This window comes from Fusarium proliferatum (genome assembly GCF_900067095.1).
Source record: "Fusarium proliferatum ET1 genome assembly, contig: FPRO_scaffold001, whole genome shotgun sequence".
NCBI lineage: Eukaryota > Fungi > Ascomycota > Sordariomycetes > Hypocreales > Nectriaceae > Fusarium > Fusarium proliferatum.
This window is the reverse complement of record NW_022194790.1, coordinates 386,943-411,457: the sequence shown is the minus strand read 5'-3', so window position 1 is coordinate 411,457 and position 24,515 is coordinate 386,943. Positions and strand designations below refer to the sequence as shown.

The following is a 24,515-nucleotide window of genomic DNA, read 5'->3' as shown; positions in this document are numbered from 1 at the left end:
TCTGAGCTCCGGTTCCCGATCGGCGAGACGCACCTAGCCACCGAACTTCGAGCCACCCGGCTTTTCCGTACCCACCGGCCCCACCGCCGTCGGCACTTCACGGTACGTCTCGGTGGGAACGGCCTCAAAAGAAAGCCGTGACCGTGCCGCCAAATCTGAAACATGCAATGATTAACAGACACACGGTCCTTGTACAGTTCAGCCTTAATCATACTCAGCATTCGTCATAGCACCTCTGTTCACCATGGCACACATTCAGCTAGGCATTCCCCTTCTCAAAGATCTCACAACTGATAACATTACTGAAAATGTCGTGGCGATCAACTCCAATTGCCCAGATCCACGAACACGTTTTATTTTTGAGAGGCTAGTTCACCATCTCCATGACTTTGCGCGTGAGACTCGTCTGAGCACGGCAGAATGGGAGACAGCTGTTCAGTTCCTCACCAGAACTGGAAAGATTTGCAGCGACACCAGACAAGAATTCATTCTTCTGTCAGACGTCCTCGGACTGTCACTTCTGGTCGATTCAATTGATCACCCCAAGCCACCTACATCTACTGAGGGGACTGTCCTCGGTCCCTTCCATGCCCACGGCGCCGAGAATGTGGCTTCTGGTGATACCATTTCTCATGATCCAGAAGGTGAACCACTCTTGGTGGTGTGTACAGTGCGAGACTCTCAAGGCAACCCGCTAGAAGACGTCGAGGTCGATGTCTGGGAGACCGACTCCAGGGGCTTCTATGATGTGCAGTATGCAGATCGGGAAGGCTTCGATAACAGAGCTATACTACACAGCGACAGTGAAGGAAACTTCAGCTTCAAAGCTATTGTCCCCGTGCCTTACCCAATACCCGGCGACGGGCCTGTCGGAGATCTTTTGAAGGCCTTGAATCGACATATTTACCGCCCAAGCCATATGCACTTCAAATTCAACAAGGCTGGATATGATCCTTTAATAACGTAAGCTACACTAATGAACCAATTGAGACTATCATGCTGACCTGGGAAGGGCGCTCTATGTTCGTGGTGACCCGTATGAGACTTCCGATGCTGTCTTTGGTGTCAAAGAGTCTCTCATTGTGGATCTGAGACCTGTTTCGGAAGTCTCGGGATTCTCAGAGAGATATGGAGTACCAGGAACCACAAAACTGCTTAGATATGACTTCTCACTTGTGTCAGATGCCGAGGTTGGGGCGTTACGGCATGAAGAGGCAGTAAAGTCGGCTGTTAAGCTTGGTAATAATGTAAAAGTAGTTGATGGCACAATCACCGATTGAGCTATTGACATAGATTCAGAACGCGATAAAAAACATTTATTCACAACAGTCATGCCTCTATGTAGACCCCATACGTTATAGTATCATCACTCAGCGTAAAAGGTTCTGCAAATGCCATACATCAAGGTGACTCATATAGATGAGAATATCAGCATTTTGACTGTGTCTGACCTCTGAAATCAACACATCTGGTAGATGATTTAGCTTTCACAATTACTCGAAAACTTTATAAGACACATCGTGGTGTTGAGATAGTTTACTTCATTGTTGTATTTACATCATATGTGCAGGATTAAGTCTTTTATGTGATATCTCTATTCTAAGCAATCGACTCAACTTAGCCCCCACGAGATGGTAAATGAACCAAGTTCTTGAGAGGCCATATTCCCTGCTTGCCGGGCGACAGGATTCCATTGGGGTCTACGGCAGCCTGGCAGTGGAAGGTTAGAATCTGTAACCCGGTTGATGGATGATTGGCCGCCAACGTACCTTTAGAGTCTCGACGAATCTCCTATAAATGTGGCCGTTGTACGAATACAAATTTTGAACAGCATCTGGAATTGTTAGTGACATGTATGCGGAGTCTGGGAACCGTACTCACCCATGTGCTGAACATGAGATCTATAGTTGGCGAACCCATTCAATTCTGCCTCAGCAAGCAAGGCTTTGACTACCTTTCGCCCACCTTCACGTGCGTTTTTGTTAGACTTGTCAAAGACATATTCCTGAACAAACAGGATATACTTTGAGAAGACGTGACAGCCTATAAAAGGATCAACTCCTTGCTCCTCCATAATAGCCCTTGCCTTGCGGAACCATTTCAGGACTGTATCACCCTCGCAAGGAAGGATGAGTGTAGTGTCGATATGAGCTCCCGCCCCTGTACCATCCGCTGGAAGATTATACTCTGCGAGCTTGACGGCGCCCATTGAGGGAATACCCGCAGCGAGCGTTCCAATCTGGATGTTGTCTACCGGCTTGCCATCCTTGCCCTCGAAGAGCGTGTTCTCAACCCAAGCGTTGGGAACTCTTTGGGCGACGACCTCTTGCAATCTACTCCAACGGGCCATAACCATTTGTCTAGGCCCATAGAAAGACACCGAGCATCGCCAGTACCCGGTATTGTACTTTTTCTTCAACGCAGCTATACTCTCAGGTGTTAGAGGCCCTGGCACGCTCTGCTGCTGGTGCTTGGGGGCATCGTGCGAGGCAAAATGATTGATGTTGGTGATCATGTGGTGGCTTTGGGTGATGCCCTCACGGTTCAGCTGCTGGAGGGTGTCAATGAGGGGCGCGATGTCTTCAACCTCGGGACAATGAACTTTGACATCCATGAAAGACGGAGGCGCCACGTCGAGAGCCACAGCCATCTTGGTCACGATGCCCAGATTGCTCTGCAGAAAGAGGCCATCAATTTGAGGGCCGAAGCTATTGGGACAAGCATGTGCGCTAGGGGAATTAGGCACGGCCCATTGTCCTGTCCGGAGGATTTCTCCCGAGGCCAAAAGAACCTCTAGACTGCCAATGAAGTGCTGACGGTCACCAGAGATAGTGTAACCGTGGCCACGGTCCAGAGTCTAACGACCCGTCAGTAAAGCTGCTGCGATGGAGACACTAAGATGACGTACGTTCCCAACGACGCTTCCCCATCCCAAAGCCGGGACAGACACCCAGAGATCAAGCTTGTTCTCCGCAATGTAGTTGAAGACGTCAAAGAAAGTGACACCGGGCTCAACTACAATGTAGGAAAGTTTCTCATTCACTTCCAAAATACGGTTCATCCGATGGAGAGAAAGCACCATAGATCCTGAGACTCGAGGGGCAGGGCCGCCATATCTATTACCGAATTAGCTGAATCGTCGCTGACATGACGGAATTTGCCTCAGCCATACCCGAAGTTCTTTCCTTGTGAGCATGTCCACAAAGGAACGTGGTGTTGGTTGGCTATCTTGAGAATCGCCTGAATCTCTTCAACAGTCGACGGACTGCAGTCGTATGAGCAAGGTCGCAATAGTACAAATCAAAGGTCTTACCAGAGTCCAGCAGACGCCTCAAATCCCTCTTCGAATAAGGGATATGGGTCGCGGAAGTTGGCCAGCCCTTCGTCAATTACGACGTTCTCGTCTCCTATGATCGCTCGAAACTCATTCACGACACGCTGGAAACTGGCTTCATCGTGACCCGGGGGAAGGCATCTTGTTCCAGCCAACCGAGAACGGAACGCATTGTCATGATGCGACTGCAGCTCTGAAGATGCGTACCACTGGATCATTTCGGGCGAGCTGGTTAAGGATTAGGATAGATCGGTAAAACTGAAATCATGCAAAGCTAGACTTTGAATTCTTGAAAGTCACTTATCCTTGCAGGTCCTCACGAGATTCACAGAGGCTTTTTGTGAGCGCTCACCCCGCCCCAAACCGAGCTCTAAAAACTGAAATTAGTGCCCTCCCAGGTGGTACACTTAGTGGTCTACATCTGCTGAATCGCATGCATCGGCCCATCGGAAGACATTGGTGGGGACGAGACTTTATTACCCACTCCAATGTTTCATTGCTTGGGTGGAGGCAGAGGCACCACCTGCTACGGGACGATCGGATGGCAGCTGGGATTCTGAACCTTATGCTCAGACAGATAGAAAGTCAATAATTATACCAGATAACCATAAAAAGGTTCAAGGTTTTACTGAGAAGAGAAACCCAAAAGCACAAATATCAGGACGACTTTGGCGCTTGCAGTGCCTATACAATCTATACATCCCCATAAACGCGCCTCTACAGACTACCAGGCCCCAGCTCGCCCATCATGGCACATGTAGTCCCAGGAGTTCCAGGCACCCGCTTCCCAAAGCACTATGCTATGAGCAAATGGAACGAAGACCATCTGCGCTTTGAAGCAGATGCCTACGAGCTTGAAGTCATAGGCCAAATCCCCAGCACCATCCACGGCGCCTTCTACCGCGTCCAGCCTGACCATGCATTCCCACCCATCTTTGCAGAAACTGAGATCCCGCTGAACGGCGATGGCAACGTTAGCTCATTCTACATCAAGGATGGTCACGTTGACTTCAAGCAGCGCTATGTGCGCACTCCTAAGCTAATCGCCGAGCGTGAAGCCAGACGTGCCCTCTTTGGCAGATATCGCAACAAGTACACTGACGATCCTCGCGTTCAGAATGTCCTCAAGGGTACTACGGCCAACACCCATGTTGTATTTCACGATAACAAGTTGATGGCCCTCAAGGAGGACGCACCTCCCATGGAGCTTGACCCCATTACTCTTGAGACCTTGGGCTACATTGACTACCACGGCACATTCCGCGCTCCCACGCATACAGCGCATCCCAAGGCAGACTCAGCTACGGGAGAGTTGGTCTCTTACTCTTATGAGGCCGCTGGCGACGCGTCACCTGACATCTGCTCCTTCACCGTCAACAAGCACGGCAAGCTCTCAGAGGAGGTCTGGTTCAAGGCCCCTTGGCCATGCATGATCCATGACTTCTGGGCCACCGACAACTGGGTCGTGTTTCCCGTCAATGGCCTCAAGGCCAGCCTGGAGCAGATGAAGGCCGGGGGCGACCATTTCTACTGGGATGAGACGCTGGACTACCAGCTGCTGGGCGTTATTCCTCGTCGCGGCGCCAAGCCCGAGGATGCGAAGTGGTTCAAGACACCCCAGGGCTGCTACTCTCATACTATCAACGCCTATGAGGAGGATGGAAAGCTGGTTCTAGATGCTAATGTCTGGACTGACGTTCACTTTCCCTTCTTCCCCAACACCAAGGGTGAGAGGTTCTTCACCGATCCCAGGAAAGTCACGGCACCTATCACTCGCTACCGATTTGACCCTAACGGCAGTACTGATGAGATGGTCCATCCGGAATCCATTCTTGTCACTGGAGTCAACGAGTTCGGTCGCATAGACGATCGCCTTCTGGGCAAGAAATACTCGCGTGTTTGGATACTCAAGGTCGATCCTACGCACGAGGTCAAGCTCAATGACCACGAGACTGCCCAGGGCAATGTTGGCTTCAACACGCTAGTCTGCTACAACTTTGAAACGGGAGACATGCAGTCTTACCGCCACGGTGATGACACCACGTTCCAAGAGCCCGTCTTCGTTCCAAGACATGAGGGTGCTGACGACGAGGATGGCTATATTCTTGTCGTGGCTGATCGCTATCGCGAAGGGCGCAATGTCCTGCTGCTCTTTGAGGCTTCGGACATCACACGGGGCCCTCTGGCTGAGATCAAGTTGCCGTTCAAGTTGATGGACGGACTTCATGGTAGTTGGGTTGATGGTAAAGATGTTGATGCAGCCAGGGAGGCGAGCGAGGCTCGAAGGGCGAATGGAACCGTGAATGGAAAGTAAGGTGGTGATGATGTGTTGTAATCTTATTTAAATTGATTTTTGCTGAGCTATCTTACGTCTCACTTTTTGCATGTCGCTTTTTAAGTCGCTGACGGGCATTAGCGTAGCGGTTTATAACTAGGCAATTGAGTAGACAGCCAGAGCACTCCACCGTCTGGATACACTCTATATGGCACCTTCTTCTCTGATAGAAGGCAGCTTGGTAATGATTTATTGTTAGAGCTTTGAAACAGAATTTTTTATGCGTGCTGGCCAATGGCTATTTACCTGTGCTCTGAAGCCGGAAATGATCTTATTGACTTATGAGAACTGGACTCCAGCTACAAAGCAATCACAATCAAAGAACCACGTGAAGACTTCCTTGAAGGATGAAATGTGTTCAGAGTCCCAGTTAGGTTCGACATGGTCAATCTAGCTGTGCATGCCAATCTAAAATATACTGGATCCTCCGTTGATGGGAATATAAGCCCCGTTGATCCAGCTCGACCTTTCCTCAGCCAGCATCGCAACCGACCATGCTACCTCCTCAGGTGTTCCGACACGTGGAGCGACAGGAGTCGCATCTATCATGGGCTGCAGTGCCTCTCTCACAAAGCTGGGTGCAGCGTTGAAGGCGTCAGTTCCAACAGGCCCAGGCGCAACAGCATTGACGGTGCAACCGTATTTCCGGGGCAGCTCAGTGGCCCAGCACTGAGTATAGACCTCGACAAGTCCTTTGGTACCCGCGTAGATGCTAGACTCAGGCCCTGGAGTACGCGACACAGAGCTGCCGATGTTGATGATACGGGAGTTATCCCGCGACAAATACTTGAGCACGGCGCGGGTGAGGAAGAAGACACCTCTGGCATTAAGGTTAATAATATCATGCCACGTCTTTTCAACCTTCTCATCGTCGGGATCGTCGAGAAACGTGGGGCGATTGATGCCAGCGCTGTTGACAAGGACGTCGATTTTGCCGAAGGCTTCTGCGGCCGCATCGGCTAGCACCTGCGGACCTTCCGGTGTTGACAGGTCTGCCTCTACGGCTTTTCCGGGCCCGTTAAGGCTCTTGAGAACCTTGTCCGCGTTTGCCTTTTCGCTTTGGTTCGGGTAATTGATGACCACGGAAGCTCCGCGGCTGGACAGCTCACGAGCAATGGCCGCTCCGAGTCCCGCCGATGAACCACTGATGAGAGCCACCTTACCAGCTAATGATGACATGTTGAAAGCTTTTGGAGAGAAGTCCTGGAAAAAAGATGGTGAAAGTTGGAGAATTAGATTGATGAATTTGTGATCCGGGTTAGATACACTGGGAGGCTATCTATATATCATAAATGCGTTTGTTATCAATGGGGACAGATAGAGTGGATAACAGGGTATTGTATCTGATGAACTGTGAGATTAGTGCTTGGATGGTGGATAGCTTCACTGTCGTAAAGCAGCACCCACCCGGGTGGGGAGTCTAGGAGTAGAACCAAGTTCTACGGCCATTTATAAGGCTATGGAGAGTCGAAAGAGGGATTTCACATCGGTATGATAGCTCTACAGAAATTGGCCAACCCGAAAGTCATCATGCCTCTTAACATTGTTGTCATCGGAGCCGGGCTCGGTGGGCTGGCCGCCGCCCTTTCCATCAAGCAAGAGTCGCCGGCTCACAGCGTTTTGGTTGTGGAATCAGCTCCTGTACTAGCCGAGGTAAAATTGTCTTTGAAGTAACTCTTTGCAATTAAATGCAGTGAAAGCTGACTCCTTGAACTACTTAGATCGGCGCAGGTCTCCAACTTACACCCAATGCGACCCGGCTGCTGCTAAGGTGGGGATTGAAAACCAGCCTCGAGCCTCTGGCTAGCAGTCCCGAGGAATTCCTCGTCCGTCGCTTTGACGGCCGCAAGATCCTTGGCCACCGACAGAACTTTGCTGCTGAAATGCTCAACAAGTACAAGTCACCCTATTGGGATATGCACCGAGCAGATCTCCAGCTTGCCATGTTTGAACGGGCCAAGAGCCTCGGTATCCGCTTCGAGTTTGGTACAATAGTGACTGATGTAGATCCCGCCGTTCCTCAGCTGACTACAGACAAGGGTGATAAGATCACCGGGGATCTGGTGATAGCTGCAGATGGTGAGCCTCTCCCAACCCAGCACTGCATTCTCTAATGTGCGATAGGACTTTGGTCAAAGACTCGGTCCAAGATTCTCGGTAGGCCTAGTCAGCCGATAGCCACAGGAGATCTTGCGTATCGAATTATTCTCAAGAAGGAAGACATTCAAGATCCTGAGCTACGAGAATTCATTGACAAGCCGCGTGTCTGCTTATGGGCTGGCCCAGAATGCCATGCGATTTACTACCCACTTAAGAACAACACGATGGCAAATATTGTTCTCTTGGTCCCAGATAATCTGCCAGACAATGTGGCCAAGATGCCTGGTGATCTCTCCGAAATGAGGGAGATCTTTGACAAGTGGGATCCGCTGTAAGTCGCCTAGCGTCACCCACGACAGACGCCAACTGATCCTTCTAGATTGCAAAAGTTTCTCTCTCAAGTGGACAAGATTGATAAATGGAAGCTCATGCATCGTAAGCTCAACGCCAAGTACCCTTTTCGTCGCCTGACACGTCATAGTGGACGAGCTGGAGCGCTGGTATAACGAGGAGGCCACCGTCGCATTCTTGGGTGACTCATGCCATCCCATGCTGCCGTACATGGCACAGGGAGCTGGTTCTGCTATCGAAGACGGTGCTGCGTTGGGTATTATCCTCTCCAAAGTGGACAGAAGAGAGCAGCTCCCTCAAGCTCTGAAGACGTATGAGAACCTGAGAATTCCCCGGAGCAGCGCGTTGCAGAAATGGAGCGTGAAGCAGGTAAGGTTATGAGACGTATAACCAATAAATACTGAGAAACATGGATGATTGACTTTTATTATAGAGACACATCAATCACTTGCCCGATGGTCCTGAGCAAGAAGCTAGGGACCGTCTGGCAGAATCACAACTCTACGATCAGCAGCCAGGCTACCCATTTTACTGGTAGGTGCCCCCCGTTACCTAAAGTAATGGCACTGACTGTTATTTCAGGATCGACCCAGGCGCACAAGACTTTGTCTATGGATATGATGTTGTCGCTGAGGTCAGTCGTTCATAGATGCCTCTTTCTACTTGAGCTAATATCACCGGGCAACCAGTTGGAAAGGATTGGCGTAGATGCCACAGCACCAATCGAAGGCAATGAAACCCAGTCAAGTTTGTGACGTTGGAAAGCATCACGGACGGAACCTGGCTGCAGCCGGGGTCTTGGATTAAGAGGAACATAGTTGCCAGGAAGCTAGATATGAACATTGCCGAGTTAGACGTAATAAATTGCACTAAAATAGTTACCTCAACAGTATGACGAACATCTCTGATGTCATCAAGTGTCTAAATAAATCTAAGGTTGTAAAACGACTGGTCTTGATGCTAGAACCTGTGCGGCGGCTTTATAAGCAGGGTATTCTGTTTCAAGAAGTATTGAAACTAGGGTGTATCGATTGATAGTTTGATCTAACAATCTGATGTAATTTTTGCACTGAATAGCATTGATCGAGGCACCAAATTATTCTTTCGGATCAGCCTGATCCACTCTCTGGCTGACCATTATATTGACGTTGTACTTAATGCAATGACCCGCCGTTTTTTTGCATCACGTTGCACCGTCTACTGTATCTTCTGACTACATCCATAACTGCTGGCTCTATCATCTAAGGCTGCCAAGACATGTCATGATCTCGAGACCTTGACGAAATAAAACTTAAGGCGGGGCTGGGTGGGCATTACCAGCTCCTGAACCCACTCAATTCATAAGTGGCTACTTGGTGGGTTTTCTACTACGTTTGCGTTGCACACAATGAAGACAATGCACCAGAATCATCCATCGCATCGGCTGTTAAATAGTTTAGCTCTTTGAAGCTTGAGCCAGATCTCTCACTTCTTCTCTATCAGAACTTTGACCAACCCTCGCATTCATCCTCATCATGGCTTCACTTCCAAAGATCCTGTCTCAGAAATCTGAGGGCTACGAACAAACACGCCTGAAGTTCTTCAACGGCAGAGTTCCCGATATCCATCCAACTGAGATAGCCATCCCATCAACCACAGCCGAAGTTGTGGCCGCCGTCAAGCGGGCCCGAGAAAATGGCTGGAAGGTCGGTGTCCGTTCAGGTGGCCACCTGTTCTTCTGCAATGCGCTTCTGGAAGGCGGCCTTCTCATCGACACGCGCAATTTGAATAAAGATATTGGATACGATGCCGCAACAAACATCGCCACTGTCAGTCCCGGTCATAGAGTCGAGGATGTGACCACGTTCCTCGAAGCTCGCGGCCGATTCTTCCCCTCTGGCCACTCACGATCCGTCGCAGTTGGTGGTTTCCTACTTGCTGGTGGCCAGGGCTGCTTCATGCGCGGCTGGGGATACACAGCTCCTACCTGGGTCACCCAGCTAGAAGTCGTGACTTCTGAGGGCGAGACCGTTACCGCCAATAAGACTCAGAATTCGGACCTGTTCTGGGCGGCTCCAGGTAGTGGACAAGGTTTCTTTGGAGTAGTGACGAGGATCTGGGTCAAGACGATCCCGACAAGAAAACTCTTTGACAAGACCGTCATCGTCGATTCGACTGATATTTTCAAGCCCTTGCTAAAGTGGACGCTTGAGATGTCCAGGAAGGTGCCCAAATATGGTGTCGACCTCTTTTACTGCACATTCTTCGCCGACAAGGATGATCCCAATGGAGGTCACGAATCCGCCGCCAAGCGCATCTTCTTTGCCATTAACCTGACCATCTTTGCCGACTCTTTGGATGAGGCTGCGGTATTGGCGAGTCCATTAGAGACGTTCCCCGAGGACTTCAAAAAGTATATCGTTACAACGGTTCCACTGGTGGAGAGAACCTGGGACGAGCTCTGGGCCCTTCAGGAAAGCTTCCAGCCTCAGGGCAACGGCGAGAGGTGGAACGTGGATAGCATCCTAGTTGACCCCAAGGCTTCGGATGACGAGGTAGGCTCTTCTGAGGTTGATCTTTGGTGTCATGCTAATCGCTGACCATCCAGCTTATTGACGCCATTACGCCGGCTCTGTACGACCTGCCCTCTCGTCTCTCGTCAGGCACCTTTTGTCCTATGGACTATTACCCCGATGAGGCTGACCAGGCTCTGAGCCTACCCCAGAAGGCTTACGTGTCTACAATGTGCTGCTGGAAGGATCCTAAGCATGACGCAGCAGTGGACAAGTGGCTGCTCGATGCATATACCAAGGCCGACCAAGTGTCATGTGGCGTGTATGTAGCCGATTTCAACGTGAAGCACAGAAAGCCAAGGGTGAGTCATATAACCATCTGTAGGATCAGGCTCAAAACTAAATAGTATACAGGTCATGACGGACTCTGCCTTGAAGAAGTGGCTTGAGATCAGAAATAAGTGGGATCCTTCCGAGACGTTCACTGGCCATCGGGGGTTCAGCAGTGTCTTGGATGGCAATAAAGGCCTGGAAAGCAGGCTATAGGTTCTATAACTAGATTAGGAGTATTAATAGATGTAGAAAGACGGTCTGAAACGTCTCTCAAAGTTGCACTAGGATGGATACACATCGTGAAAGTAGATTGAGAGCCTTCGATAATAATGCTAAATCCAGTGTCACGATTGATGAGAGTAACGTCTTAGGTACCACCACCCATTGCTAAGCGGCGATCGGAAATCAGCATGTTGCATACTATGACAAGACCTGTGCATACAAAAAGTGCCTTTCAAGGAAAAAACCAATGTACAGCTTCATGTCGGCTGAGAGCATACAGTCGCGTCAAGCGACCGCGTTACTTTTTGAGCTCATAGTTAGGAAGCTCATCTGGCTGCCAGTGAACAATCCCCTTCCAATCACCCGCAAGAGGGCCCTTCAAGTCTTGCTCCAGGGTACTCTTTGGCAGACCCAGTTTCTCATTCCAGATCCCCAACGGGCGAAAATCACCGATACAATGGCCGTCAGAATCGTAGCTAAACAGAATAGCTTGGACTTGGTGGCCTAAGCCCCAGTTCAATCCTCTCTTAATGTCCTCTAGGGCTTCTGGCAGGACTCCCTCGGAGGTGACGTTCTCGACCTGCCATTCCTGGCCAGTCAACTTTTTTACGACGTCGAGTATTTCGTTCTGAGTCACGGTGTAAGAAGCAACGTGGATGTACTGATTCTTTGCTTCCTCGAGTCTCTCTGCGTTGGTGATGAGCGCGTAGAGAGCCTGGGCAGCCAAGTCACGGAGACCCGTGGAAAATGGGACATCGCCGCCATTGTAGATGCGGGCTTTTCGCTCCTTCATGTCAAAGCCCAGAAGTCCATCAATGACACACTAAAACTTTCAATCAGTTTTGCGCTTAATACTCGTCTTAGGGGACTCACAAAGTCAACCCAGGGATTGCACATGATACCAGTCCAGCTCATGATATCCTGAGTCTTCTCCAGATGCTTCACGATAGAACGCTTCTTCGTCGCGAGCAAAACGCCTTGGGCAAAAGCTGGGTGATATGTTCTAACACCGTACTCGGAGGGGAAGAAGTGCTTGACGCCTGCCTTGACTGCCGCGTCTATGACAGTCTCATGGTCAACAGTGGACTCTGGAGGGAGGAGCATGATGACTACATCCTGTCCTCTCAACCCTCGTTCGAGGGACTCGGGGCTGTAGTCCGTCGAGATGACATTCAAGCCCTTTTGGAACTTGGCACCAGACTTTTCCCGCGTCAAAACGGAAAGGCGGAGAGGTGATTTTTGGGCGAGGAAATGGTCCTGGATGACAACTCCAAGGTTACCACTGGCCTGTGAATTGCTTAGTATCGTGTATCCATTCTAATTGGGTGCACCGGTAGGCTATACGTACACCAATCAGTGCGACGTTCTTAACTGGAGAAGACATGGATGTTGCGTAACAGAGACAAGGTAAAATACTACGCCTAGACTTTGGCACCGGATGAGTGGCAAGGGTTTTACTGGCGGCGGGTTTTACGTGGGCCGATAAGGTTTGTTTGTTTGTTTTTATCCTCGCTAGCTTGTTAAATTCGCTTAGCACCAATCTCAGCGATACACTCTGTGCCCACCAGGTCAAGTGGTTCGGTCCGTGAGTCTCAGCCAACTGAAATCTTGTTAGATCCCACTTAGAGGCTATGACAGGGCCACAAGTCACTAAACCACCCTCATAAACATATGCTCCACTGGTTAATTGCGTTTCATTACATTAAACGGGTTCTCGGAGTCCGAAAATTGTCCGGACTGGTGTAAATCTCCACCAAGAAGACAACCAGCCCGGAGCTTCGTGCAGGTCTCGTGTTGCCGAAGATAGTCTAGCTAAGTGCGGGGTCCCGCCACCATCATGACACGGAGATGGAAGATCCACCCGGCTGACGCTACAGTAGGTAGGAGGTGGAGAATCGACTCAGTGCGCTGCACTCCATCTCTTGAGTCTGCCAAGCTTGTTGTCTCGCCTTGGGTGACAAGCTTGTTGTGTCCTCTAGAGGCTGTATTGTTATGCTTTGAGCTTAGAATCATCGTAGCTTTAGCAATGGCTATATGCTGTTCTCACACGGTAGGCTTGGTGTCTTGGTGATGGGGGCGAAAACCAACCTGTAAACAGAAAGCTGAGTGGCACTTGGAAAATAAGCGAGCGTGACAGCGGGGTAATTTTATGAAATCAAACGAAAACTAGGCAATGAATGTTTGTTTATCGTGATAGAGCGTCTTTCTGACTTTGTACAAACAAACCCCTCTGCTTTAACAGGCTCCGTGTGTTCGCTACCCTAGAGCTAAACAACTGAGTTTCCATGCTTGATATTCGCCGCATCAACTTGCTGAATAACATCCCAATGTTCCACGACCTTGCCATTCTTCCATCGATAAAGGTCAAAGACATGCTCGCCCGCATCTCCAGGCCAGCGCTCAGAGAAGATCTGTGCGACGATGTAATCCCCATCTACCAGTATCCTCTTAAACATCATGTTGAAATGTGGCTCTCCGGGACCTTTCCAGTGCTTTGCGGCAATTGACTTGAGAATCTTGGACGCTTCAATGATGGAATTGCGGCCATCGGCGACCATCTGGCTATGTTGTTTATAGTTCTCGTCCACGAGTTCGAATGTTCGCTTGTAGTCGTAGTATTTGAAGGTCGCTAGGTGAAGTTCAATGATCTTCTTGGCCATGACTTTCTGCTCCTCGGTATGAGGAGGCTGGTCAGTGAGACCAGCGTAGATCTGTTCTACCTCTGCTGCGTAGTCGCCCATGTTCTCCTGAGGCGTATCTTTCAGTTGGCTTGAGGCTTTGGCAGAAGGTCAGGGAATTGTCAAGGATGTTTAGTTAAGTAGGTGTCAGATTCCTTATTGAGACCATTTTGATCTAGGGGAAGCCAGGGCGAAAATAATATGTGGAAAAGCACAAGGAGCCATATGTCGGTGGGGACGGGTATGAGTTTGCTACAAGTAGACAATACGCCTATGACGGTGGGGATGACTGTAATAACGATCGTTAGTTGTGGCAAAAGTGTTCGCTTGTAGATGAAACAACTGATGAAAAGAGCTCGTAACGGTTTCTACGTGGTCACAAGCCACCCCACCGACATGCATAATCCCACCGAAATTGGCCTTCCACGGTGTCGTGTATCATTCTTCTTGATCGGTCATATCAGAAATCTCCCGTGACTGCCCTAAGTTAAAACCTATCATTCACTTCACCAACTCTAGATAAGCTACAATTGCATCAAACATCATTTTAACCCTCCAAAAAACCTATCATGGCTTTCTTACGAGATGCTGAGAGTAATCCGGCGGTGCAAGCCATCTTATCGAGGTTGCAGCATGTCGATACCAAGGCCGTCGCTGTTGGCTTACCAGTGACTCTTTTCGGGCTTGCATTCTCTTATTACTTCGTCGCATTGCTCTACAGCCTCTTCCTCTCACCTCTGAGAAGCATTCCTGGCCCGTTTCTGGCTCGTTTCACGCGTTGGTGGGAATATCGGCTGGTCAAACAAGGCAACTCAAACCAAGAATTCATCCACTTGCACAAGAAATATGGTAAGTCTTTTATTTGAACTTTTCCCAAAGTTCGACCTAACGCGAGAATGCACAGGCCCAGTTGTACGACTTGGACCAAACCGGTACAGTCTCAGTCAGCCGAAAGATGTCAAAAAGGTCTATGAATTGGGAGGCAAGTATATCAAGACAACCTACTACAATCCACTACTCAGCCCAGTTGTGCATGAGCAAAACATATTCGCCATCCAAGACAATGGTTTGCACAAGGAGAGGCGACGGAAGATCTCGCCGATGTACACCATGTCATCCATGGTATCTTATGAGCCTGCCGTAGACGAGATGACCCATGTCTGCGTCCGCAAGCTCAAGGAGTTTGCCAAGGAGGGCCGTCTAGTTGATATTCCTCATTGGATGCAATACTACGCCTTTGATGTTATCGGCGCTATCACCGTTAGTTCACCGTTCGTCATTTGATTTGTTGGGACATATTAACCAATACGACTTAGTTCAACAAGAGTTTCAACATGATGGAGAACGAGGGTGATACGACCGGAATGATCAAGGGTATCCGAGAAGCCAATGACTTTTTGGCCTTCTGGGGTATCGTTCCCAATCTGGTCCCATGGCTCATCGGCATCGCTACAGCTTTGGGCACCGCTTCAAACACCTCAACACTTGTCAGCTACACCCTCACCCAGATTGATAACACGCGGAAAGAAAATGCCAAATCCACAGTCAAGGGTAGCACCAAATACGACACATTCCTAAAGAAGCTGCTTGAGGGCGAGTCTGAAGGTCGTCTCAAAACGCCGAATCTTCTTGACGCATGCGGTAGCAACATCGGGGCCGGGTCCGATACCACGGCCGTTACTCTGAGCTCAGCTCTGTACTACTTGTTCCAGAACTCAGATAAGTTGAAGAAGCTACGGCAGGAGATTGACCAGAAGGCAGCCAATGGCGGTCTCTCGGACCCGGTTACGTTCCAAGAAGCACAGGACATGCCGTATCTACAAGCTGTCATCAAGGAGACGCTGCGTATCCACCCCGCCGTTGGGACAATCCTACCTCGCGTCGTGCCCCCCGGTGGTATGGAATTATCAGGAATCTACTTCCCTGAGGGGGTAAGTAATCACTGCTTTCTCTTAGATACTCACTAAGTCTTTCCCAGACCGAAGTCGGCGTTAACGCATGGGTCTTACATTATGACAGGGAAATCTACGGCCCAGACCCTGAAGTCTTCCGCCCTGAGCGCTGGATTGGCGATGAGAAGACGAGCATTATGGATTCTATGATGTTTGCTGTAAGTGCATTTCATCTGTCCTAGAAAGCTTCGCAAGACTAATTCCTGTTATAGTTTGGAGGTGGCGCTCGAACTTGCATTGGGAGGAATATCAGTCTTTTGGAGTTGACCAAGATGGTCCCTCAGATTGTCCGCAAGTTTGATCTCGTTATTGAGGACGCAGACAAGCCGTTGGACACCTCCTGTGCGTGGTTCGTGTATCCTCATTACAACGGCCGCTTCAAGATGCGCGAATAAGAGAGCTCGGCTATCACTAAATGGTAGTTACTGTTATCCTACTTTCGTAATAGTCGTAGTATAATCATTTATGTATTCAGGACTATATATATTTGGTACAAAACGTGCTTACCTTACTCTTGGCGGAATGTATTATATATTCTTCTGTACCTTTTGCCTATGCATCCGACATCCCGTTGAAAGAAAAGTCGATATATATCTCGTATCCTGCACTGTAGAATTTAGACTCACCTAAAGTTGAATCCCATCTTCTCCCTCGGCCTAGCATAGACACCCGACCTTCCGATTACCTATTGAGGGGGGACAGTTGCAGTTCAGACATCCGTAGAATTGATTTATTAGATTTGTTTCTTACCTTTTTAAATACAGGAACCGAACAGAGCGATTTGCTGAATCAGTTACTTATTTATCGTGCAAGACTGATAGGTCATAGAGGGCGACTAAGGCATAATTACATCCCTCCCAATCCCGCCAACATTGCCACGCCCTATGAGTACGTAGATTTTCCTTGCTTCTTTGTTGTTGGAAAATATCAGGTCCTAAAGAAAGGACTCAGCAATTCAAGAGAATAATTTTTCTCCACATCAAGAGAGTCAGATGACGGTGCTGGTGTGAGGTGGTAATCACTAAGTCATCTTTTCATCCACATTTGGCACAAGCTACGCCAGCCGACTCAGGACCTTCGACCGCCCAAGCGTCGTTCCACCCACTTACCCACCCACACACCATCTCATGAACCCCGCTAACAAGTTCGAGTCCCACCGGTCACCACCTGGACACACGTGGCCTTTACTTTACTGGCTATGGTGGATAACCTTGGTAGACTGGTTGGTCAAGTCAGCTGCGTTCTGGGGTAAATCTGGGGTAGCTCACAATCGCTAGAAAAGGCCCAGAGAGGTTCAGGGTTCCAGAATCTGTTGTGGCAAAGTTACGCTTTTAGCATAAACTCAGAAAACATGTCTTCTTCACAGGGTCTCCGCCTTGGAACAAAGTCACTACGAAATCGAGCCGATTTGGACGACTACGTCTATCACTTCAATGCCAACGACAAGGCGGAATACACCGCTTACTACTCCAAGGATGCAGTGGTAGGTAAATATTCTTAGGTCTGTCTAGTTACGTTACTTACTCCTTTCTCAATAGTTCAGATTCAGTGGTTTTCCCGACAGGAGCATTGACGAGTTCTTGTCATGGGTGGATGGAGTCCATGCTGGTATGCGTGAAACCCTGAATCTGATAAGGGTAGTATTCGGCCAAGATATCGTCGTCACCGAGATGCACACCCAATTCCGAGGCATCAATGGCTACGAGACAGACAATCTAGCGGGTAGATGGGGCCCGGTCTGGCCCGGAAACGGCCCTCTTGTCAAGATGTTTGTCTGGTACACTCTTGATAAGGATGGACACATCGTTCAACTGACTGAAGACGCCTACCTTGAGAAAGAGGCTTCTAGAGATGTGATCCGGAGCCACGAGGACTTCAAGCTTTATCTCAATGCGTTCAACACCAACGACTTTGACACTTTCCCGCGATATTACACATCGGATGTAACTATCATACTCGACGGAAAACAGACACTGCATGGTAGGGAGGAGGCGACGAACTTTTTCCGCAACGCGCGAAGTCAAGTGAACGAGGACGTTAATGTCCAGTCTATAGTTCTGGACAAGTCCGGCATCGCACTGAAGTCGTTCATCAAGTTCACCGCTATTGCGAACATTGAGGTATGGCAACGCCTTCTCCAGGTAAAGCATGGCTAACTTGACAGATAGGATATCCTGAATTTTGGATCTGGCGTACGGAAGGGAGGCGGTTATGAGGCCCATTTCTTGATCCATTATGAGCTTACTCTTGAAGGAAAGATTCATTATATCACCGCGGCGCGACTTGGAACCGTCAAAATCTTCAATCCCTCAGTGTAGGTCATGGTCACACAGGTTCGGATACAGTTTCATGAGGTTACACAGTCAACGGGCCTATATTAAATGAGCCGTTTGACCTGTCCGTTTCAGTCAATGATAGCATCTTTATGGTAGAACTAGGTTGCTAAGCATCGTCATCTCGTGGTTTGCATTTGTATTGATGCTCGCATTCACACAAAAAATTCACGACGATGCAGCAAGATGTAATGGCCATCGTGAAAGCTTCTGGGTAAAAGCTTATATTGAGGCAAAAAATACTGTGTTCTTATTTGTTACCTGTGCTTGCAGCCTAAAGGTTAACCTTATAGGTCGTATTCATTCCCAAAAGATTCACGACCGGGACAGTTGTCTGAAGTTGTCGCGATGTCTAGCACAGTGCCTAAGGAGTACTTCCTGGCACAGCGCATCGTTCAACCAACAGTGGCTGTACTTACCACTTCACAGCTCCGTCGTTTTGAGGCCACGATTTACTAAATTAACCACGTATTCGTCCATCGGAAGATGTTGGTGAATACGCAGCACAAGTATGGCTGTCGGTGACCTAGAACTATCAGCGTGCTGGGGTAGTCCCATCCTGCTTTTGACAAGGTGGTGTCTCAATGAAGTGTCCCACCCACGATCTTGTTGAGTGGAGTGGAATGGGTCAGTGGCTATCTTCCGCCCAAATTCCATACCATTTGGTCCGCTCCATTGCCGCTACTTCGACTGCTAGAGAGTAATGGGTGGGAAACACCTAACTGTTTTTGATTAGTGCCAATCAAAATATATTGATGGATCTGTCAATACAAAAGGTAGCTCAATTACCCATACCACACGATATCCGCACAAGTGGAGATGCCATCAGTATGAACCGTTGACCCGCTTATACTTGAGAATCCATTCCAGCTAATCAATATGGTTGATTTACATAGCCTCCCAGCAGGATCACGACCAGATACCGCGATTCGGAACAATGGACCAGAGCGCCTGGTACTGGAAAGGCTCAAGCTTCGGGAACTAGCTGAGGGTTGGCCTGCATACAGGTAAAACGTCTATTGAATGTTGCTTAGAGCGGTTAATTAACACTTGCTATCAGGGATTCTTGTGAATGGGAGAATTTTGAGTCCATCTTCCATCCCGGAGCCCATGTATATACAACCTGGTCAGGCCGTGTTACCTTCAAAGACTTCATCGCTGCTTCCAAAGCCGGCATGGATCAAGGCGCTTTTATCATGCATAGATGCCACGGTTCAAGCACAGACATCAACATAGAAGGAACCCGAGCAGTCACAAAGCTAAAGGCTACCATTACACAGCGCTTTCAAGTAGAGGATGTGGAATTCGATGTTGAAGCCGACTGCCGCTTTTGCTTCTACTTCGAAAAGATCCAGGGAATCTGGGGTGCACGATTGGTTAGGCATTGGTACGAGAAGGATAAGATGATCCTTTGTGATCCATCCCGGGCCCTGGTAATCACTGTTGATGAGGAGAAGCTGGCTACGTATCCACCAGGCTACAAATATCTTGCGTACTGGCAAGAGGTTACGATGGGAATCAAGGTGTTGTTGGACATGCCTGGACATAGGAGGCATATCGGCACGGTTAACCTTGAAAAGCATGACGAGCTGTACTGGCTGGCTAAGACTTGGCTTGAGGGAGGACAGATTGAGGTCTGAGGTGATCGAGATCATGGAGAGTACGGTAGGGTGATGCTCTGATCTTCATTTGGCAGCTCCCTCCATGCAAGTTTATACCAGACTTTTACTCAATGAGTGACTGCAACCTACTAAAATCACGTATCCCCACTTTCGTACGTCATCATAGCTGCCCAGGGCTCAGTCTACCGGCGAAGTAGCACTGGAGAAGCTCGCCACCCAATTCACAAGCCTGGCGGAGTCTTTAGCGCACCTTTCCTTCACCTCCATCGCGACAAGATTGAGGGTTTCAAAGAGGCGTTAGCCCCAACACTCCACCTCGTCAAGCTGGTAGTATGACTTATATCTCTGACTACTGAGATACAACCTACATAATTGTAAAGTTTGAGGGAATATGTTGATAATTTCACTCAGTGAAAGACTGTAGATGTTTCTGGTCCAAGGAATTGAACTCTACTGGTGACTCTTGAAAGTACAGTCATAGATATAAGTGAGTTGCTTGGCTATAGAGCTAACTCCTGGTATAAGTCAACCTGGAGGATCTTTCTGTTGAAACGTGATCTGCCAACACGACAAGCTTATCCAGTCCAGTCTATGCAAACGTGCCAAGTTTTGACACTAATCCTTTCTAGAATTCAGGTCCTCACAACTAAAAACTCTCAGTTCAGGCCTTGTCTTGAGGCTCCTCGCTGACAACGTTTGATTCGATATGTTCAGTGCCAGTTGCACCTTTGATATCATCTTCCAAACCTCGGTCAAAACTTCTGGCAAGATCATGGTCGACTGGTGCATCCACGTGCATGTTGAAGCTGTCGCGAGGATCGCGGACAAAAAGCGCAAGTACTAAACCAACCGCCGAGACTGCAGCAGCAGCACTCCAGGTGCCACGGAAGGCGATGTGATAAGCTGACCTCAATCCTGCAACTCCCGCGGAGACGACTTGAGGAGTAACACCTGGAATACTTGCCAGAGCTCGTTGATCGTTATTAGCCAGACCACTGATAAAAGCTGGCAGATCCTTGGCAGAGAGCCCAAGAGGAACAACGCGTTCAGCGATCTTTTGGCCAAGATGCTTCGACAAGGAGGAGTTGAGGATAGCAGTGTATACTGGTAGTGCAACGGAGCCTCCCAAGGATCTTGAGGTCAGGATTAGGCCACTCGTTGTCGCAATCAAGCCTGGAGGAGTGCTTATCTGGCCAGTCGTGACGGCGATGACGAGACCGAACCCAAGGCCAAAGCCCGCCAAGACCGTATAACCCCACATCGCTGCCAGTTGACCAGGCTTGAGAGTAGCCATGCATGCTTAAGGGGACCACGGTTAGCAAAAGGTTACCGAGTATAGAGGAGTGAGACTCACCAAAGTAGATGACAAACAGTGCCATCCCAGCCGTCAGAGGTGGCCGGACCCTTCTCGCCTTGGTGGAGTAGAGGCCACCGATCACAGATGCCATAGCCCCTCCAATGAAAATAAGGGACATCATAGCACCAACCTTGAGAAGGTTACCATCGAAGTAAATCGAGTACACCAGAGGGAGAAAGTTGTTGGCCGCATAGAAAGCAAATCCCTCGATAAAAATAAAGACAAGGGCAAGTGCAAAGTTGCGGCTTGCTTGGAAAAGCGCGTGATGACAAAATCCATCCTTCTTGTTGACTTCCCAAACCGCTGTGAGGATGATAAAGACAACGCCAATGCAAAAGGTGCTTAGAACTGGGGCACTTTGCCAAGAGTATGGGTTGTTGGCCCAGGTCAGTCCCACGCTGAACAATATCATTCCGATAGAGAAGATGATATACCCTACCAAGTCGAGAGCCTTGAGCTTTTCCTTCCAGGTCAGAGATAACTCAAGGCGACGTTTTGGTGGTTTGAAGAAGAAAAAGACGGCAAGAAAGTTAAAGGCGAATAGCCCGATGCCAACATACCAAACAACCCGAAAGTTTTCATCGTTCTTTCTGACGAGTCCGAAGCCAAGTAGTAATGTAAATATCCCACCAAGTGAATTCGCGATATTGACACCGGCTTGGGCGAGCGGTCGATACTGCCTTGGCATAATCTCGGATGCGACCGCATATAAGAGTGAAGTTGTTCCCGCTCCAACACCGACTACCAACGATCCAGCAATGGCCATGGTCATGGAAGACGCTCTGCTGATGACGATGGACCCGACGATGCAGAGACCAGTGCAGAGCAGGATAGGTAACCTGCGGCCCCAGAAATCCGACGATTGCGCAATGGGAGCCGCTGTGAACGTGCTGCAAATGATAAGGCCTTGAGGGATCCAGATGTATTTGTCACGTCCGCCCAGAACACTGGCCATGTTTCTGGCAAACTGGATTGCCATCAGTACTGGACAACACTGGCTGTTTAAGCAAAAGACTTACTGCGCCGGTTGCAACAATTGCAAGGACTTGTGCAAAACAGCCACTGAGGATAGACTTAGCTGTTAGCTTGACCAGCAAATGGATCACTACGGAAGCTCTTACCAAGTAAACCAGGATACATTTCAAGGTGAGACCTTGGTAGTTATCCTCCTCGTCAACGGCGAGCAGTTCAACCTCAACCGAACTGGGCACCTCATCGTGGTGGTTCTTCTTTGCTTGTCCCGACATGCTTTCAATAAGGTAATGCCAGATATTTTGGCTTCCGCATATACAAACTGTAATTACCACATTAGTGTCATCGTTTTCCATGTCAAGATATCAAGGATGTATTAATAGTCTGGGGTAACTGAGCAGATCAGTGGAGTTCGGATCCTGTGCTTAGTCTCCCCGTGGCTGCGCTAAGGGTGGGACAACGCGGGGAAGTCATCCCCGCCCTACCTATGATAACTTGTACCAGGCATTGATCCCAAGTACAATTAGCTATATACCTTAGGTACTCAATACCAGAACACTCGCGTAGTGAGGTGGAGAACACGTTGCAACTTCATTGAATAACTAAGATAAATTCTTCTATCGTCCTCCCCACCCAACAAGTTCCTCATGGCACCTCTCCCATCCGTCAAAATACGGAAACCTATAATCGCCTCCAAGTTTCGACTTGGCTGATCTGGCGAGATACTCGAGGATCATGTTTCCCCATAACCAACTCAATGCACCCTCACCCGGATGCGTGCCATCTTCATACCAATTCCCCATAAGACTAATAATACGACCCCATTCGAAGACCTCATGTCCATACTGCTCTGCCAAAGCGCGTCCAAGACGGTCCATCTCAACGACCATGATGTCCCCTGATCCAGTCTTTTGGTGATACGTTAGACTTCGCCACATCATAGGCGTGTCTGGGAACTCTCTAATGAGCATCTCGGCATACTTCTTGGTGCGAGCCAAGAAGAAGTGCAGTTCGTCCCAGACCATTTTCCTGTGTCTTGCGTTGAGAGTGACGTTCTGTCCTTCGTGGAGCTTCTGCCCGCCAACTTGGAATCCTCGCTGATCCCAGAGCCCATTCTGCCACAGAATAAGATCAGGTCTGCCGTTGGGACCACGGATGTCTCGCTCATGTGGTTGCCAGAGCTCTTCCCAGCGTCGCTCAAAGGGGATGATGCGCATTTGCTTGTACCAAAACCATTCAGGCCTGTAGGTAAAGCCACCTGCAGAGTGGAAGGCAGTGAATGTCAGGTTGAAAGCCGGGATATGGCAGACACCCATGGGCCACTGCTCTATCTCATGAAGCTTGGGGAAGACCATGTCGTGGCCGAACTCGTGGCAGACGTATCTGGCTGCTCGCCTGTCGACAGAGTCGCCGAATGATACGACTCGACGGCCCCAGAGCCAGCCAAACTCAGCATCGTTTCTCATTCTGTGGTAGTCTTCTGATGTTGCGTTGGTGATATGCGCCATCGCTTCCTGTCGACGCTTATTCTCTTTGACCGCTAGCTTCATCCATTCTATAGGTATATCCGATCCCTTAAAGAATGTACGTGGGACGTCTGTATCGTTGAAGATGAGATCTCCTCCTGTGTGAGGATACTCTGCAGTTTCGGGATCCTCAGAGTTGAGAAACTTGTCTGTAAACGGCAACCATCGTGTCTCTCGGTATCTCTCTGTTTCTGCCGGGACATAGAGATACCCAGGGCGGCGATAGGGGTCTTTGCAGTTGCCGAATGTTCCTTCTTTGGGATCTGCGTCGGCTGTAGTTTGTGGAGCTACAGAGCTGTTGTCGCGAGCGGTTAGTAACATCCCGGACCAGGTGTCTGTCTGTCTTGGTACTTACTCGCTGCAGAACTCTGCTGCCTTTGCATGGGCATAGTCCAAAGGCGACTTGATCGAATCGGTGTAAAATGCAAAAAGAAGGAAGAACAGAAAGACAATACCTGTTGACAGAAACCACAGCTTGTAAGCTGGACCCGCAGTAGCCACAGCCATTGTGACGGATAGTGAGCTCTTACGAGAGGAACAAACGGACAAGCCTCAATATGGTGAGGAGAGGGCATGGCTTCAAATAGCCGATTGATTCAACGCAAGGGATGAAACAACCTTCTTTTTAGAGCCAGGTCCTGGAATGGAGATAAGCAGGGCTGAACCATTATATCCAGCCACCAACGCCACTAGACCGATATCATAATCGAAAGGAAACCTATGTCTTTGCATTGATAATTATACTGGACGAACAAAGGATGAGAAATGCGCCACCAGTATTCGACTGAAACAGTCAATTTATCCCTTGAGAAACGTTGCCGCTTGTGATCTGCGACCCCTTGCAGCCGCCTTCGACCCTGACATTATCAGCTCACGCTAATTGGTGGAGCGGGGAATGCGTGCCCCTT

The 24,515-nt window shown here is 49.2% G+C and overlaps 13 protein-coding genes across 13 annotated transcripts; 7 read left to right on the top strand and 6 right to left on the bottom strand.

Moving 5' to 3' along the window:
- Window positions 1-244: 244 nt before the first annotated feature.
- FPRO_01996 (putative hydroxyquinol-1,2-dioxygenase) lies at window positions 245-1,280 on the top strand (the record flags this gene model as incomplete). The annotated part of the gene is made up of 2 exons (XM_031225236.1): window positions 245-963; window positions 1,013-1,280. The coding sequence occupies 2 exons, from the start codon at window positions 245-247 to the stop codon at window positions 1,278-1,280; spliced, it is 987 nt and encodes a 328-aa protein (XP_031074477.1).
- Window positions 1,281-1,617: 337 nt separating this feature from the next.
- FPRO_01997 (uncharacterized protein) lies at window positions 1,618-3,552 on the bottom strand (the record flags this gene model as incomplete). Its single annotated transcript, XM_031225125.1, has 6 exons — window positions 1,618-1,710; window positions 1,770-1,834; window positions 1,882-2,857; window positions 2,909-3,116; window positions 3,173-3,265; window positions 3,314-3,552. 6 exons carry the CDS (start codon window positions 3,550-3,552, stop codon window positions 1,618-1,620), a joined length of 1,674 nt encoding a protein of 557 aa, XP_031074476.1.
- A 530-nt stretch (window positions 3,553-4,082) lies between these two features.
- On the top strand, window positions 4,083-5,648 carry FPRO_01998 (uncharacterized protein; the record flags this gene model as incomplete). Its single annotated transcript, XM_031225013.1, has 1 exon — window positions 4,083-5,648. One exon carries the CDS (start codon window positions 4,083-4,085, stop codon window positions 5,646-5,648), a length of 1,566 nt encoding a protein of 521 aa, XP_031074475.1.
- Window positions 5,649-6,077: 429 nt separating this feature from the next.
- On the bottom strand, window positions 6,078-6,848 carry FPRO_01999 (uncharacterized protein; the record flags this gene model as incomplete). The annotated part of the gene is made up of 1 exon (XM_031224902.1): window positions 6,078-6,848. The coding sequence occupies one exon, from the start codon at window positions 6,846-6,848 to the stop codon at window positions 6,078-6,080; it is 771 nt and encodes a 256-aa protein (XP_031074474.1).
- A 351-nt stretch (window positions 6,849-7,199) lies between these two features.
- FPRO_02000 (uncharacterized protein) lies at window positions 7,200-8,769 on the top strand (the record flags this gene model as incomplete). Its single annotated transcript, XM_031224791.1, has 7 exons — window positions 7,200-7,322; window positions 7,391-7,748; window positions 7,794-8,100; window positions 8,149-8,204; window positions 8,251-8,489; window positions 8,554-8,654; window positions 8,703-8,769. 7 exons carry the CDS (start codon window positions 7,200-7,202, stop codon window positions 8,767-8,769), a joined length of 1,251 nt encoding a protein of 416 aa, XP_031074473.1.
- Window positions 8,770-9,634: 865 nt separating this feature from the next.
- Window positions 9,635-11,158, top strand: FPRO_02001 (uncharacterized protein; the record flags this gene model as incomplete). The annotated part of the gene is made up of 3 exons (XM_031224680.1): window positions 9,635-10,654; window positions 10,708-10,974; window positions 11,027-11,158. The coding sequence occupies 3 exons, from the start codon at window positions 9,635-9,637 to the stop codon at window positions 11,156-11,158; spliced, it is 1,419 nt and encodes a 472-aa protein (XP_031074472.1).
- Window positions 11,159-11,465: 307 nt separating this feature from the next.
- FPRO_02002 (uncharacterized protein) lies at window positions 11,466-12,551 on the bottom strand (the record flags this gene model as incomplete). The annotated part of the gene is made up of 3 exons (XM_031224569.1): window positions 11,466-11,990; window positions 12,041-12,454; window positions 12,516-12,551. The coding sequence occupies 3 exons, from the start codon at window positions 12,549-12,551 to the stop codon at window positions 11,466-11,468; spliced, it is 975 nt and encodes a 324-aa protein (XP_031074471.1).
- An 883-nt stretch (window positions 12,552-13,434) lies between these two features.
- FPRO_02003 (uncharacterized protein) lies at window positions 13,435-13,908 on the bottom strand (the record flags this gene model as incomplete). The annotated part of the gene is made up of 1 exon (XM_031224458.1): window positions 13,435-13,908. The coding sequence occupies one exon, from the start codon at window positions 13,906-13,908 to the stop codon at window positions 13,435-13,437; it is 474 nt and encodes a 157-aa protein (XP_031074470.1).
- Window positions 13,909-14,414: 506 nt separating this feature from the next.
- Window positions 14,415-16,192, top strand: FPRO_02004 (related to cytochrome P450 CYP3/CYP5/CYP6/CYP9 subfamilies; the record flags this gene model as incomplete). The annotated part of the gene is made up of 5 exons (XM_031224347.1): window positions 14,415-14,694; window positions 14,750-15,105; window positions 15,162-15,776; window positions 15,824-15,955; window positions 16,010-16,192. 5 exons carry the CDS (start codon window positions 14,415-14,417, stop codon window positions 16,190-16,192), a joined length of 1,566 nt encoding a protein of 521 aa, XP_031074469.1.
- Window positions 16,193-17,148: 956 nt separating this feature from the next.
- On the top strand, window positions 17,149-18,115 carry FPRO_02005 (uncharacterized protein; the record flags this gene model as incomplete). The annotated part of the gene is made up of 3 exons (XM_031224236.1): window positions 17,149-17,280; window positions 17,336-17,917; window positions 17,966-18,115. The coding sequence occupies 3 exons, from the start codon at window positions 17,149-17,151 to the stop codon at window positions 18,113-18,115; spliced, it is 864 nt and encodes a 287-aa protein (XP_031074468.1).
- Window positions 18,116-19,009: 894 nt separating this feature from the next.
- Window positions 19,010-19,770, top strand: FPRO_02006 (Pea pathogenicity protein 2; the record flags this gene model as incomplete). Its single annotated transcript, XM_031224125.1, has 2 exons — window positions 19,010-19,137; window positions 19,191-19,770. 2 exons carry the CDS (start codon window positions 19,010-19,012, stop codon window positions 19,768-19,770), a joined length of 708 nt encoding a protein of 235 aa, XP_031074467.1.
- Window positions 19,771-20,413: 643 nt separating this feature from the next.
- Window positions 20,414-22,356, bottom strand: FPRO_02007 (uncharacterized protein; the record flags this gene model as incomplete). The annotated part of the gene is made up of 4 exons (XM_031224014.1): window positions 20,414-21,051; window positions 21,107-22,076; window positions 22,129-22,182; window positions 22,231-22,356. 4 exons carry the CDS (start codon window positions 22,354-22,356, stop codon window positions 20,414-20,416), a joined length of 1,788 nt encoding a protein of 595 aa, XP_031074466.1.
- A 342-nt stretch (window positions 22,357-22,698) lies between these two features.
- FPRO_02008 (uncharacterized protein) lies at window positions 22,699-24,114 on the bottom strand (the record flags this gene model as incomplete). Its single annotated transcript, XM_031223902.1, has 2 exons — window positions 22,699-23,902; window positions 23,963-24,114. The coding sequence occupies 2 exons, from the start codon at window positions 24,112-24,114 to the stop codon at window positions 22,699-22,701; spliced, it is 1,356 nt and encodes a 451-aa protein (XP_031074465.1).
- Window positions 24,115-24,515: the final 401 nt, after the last annotated feature.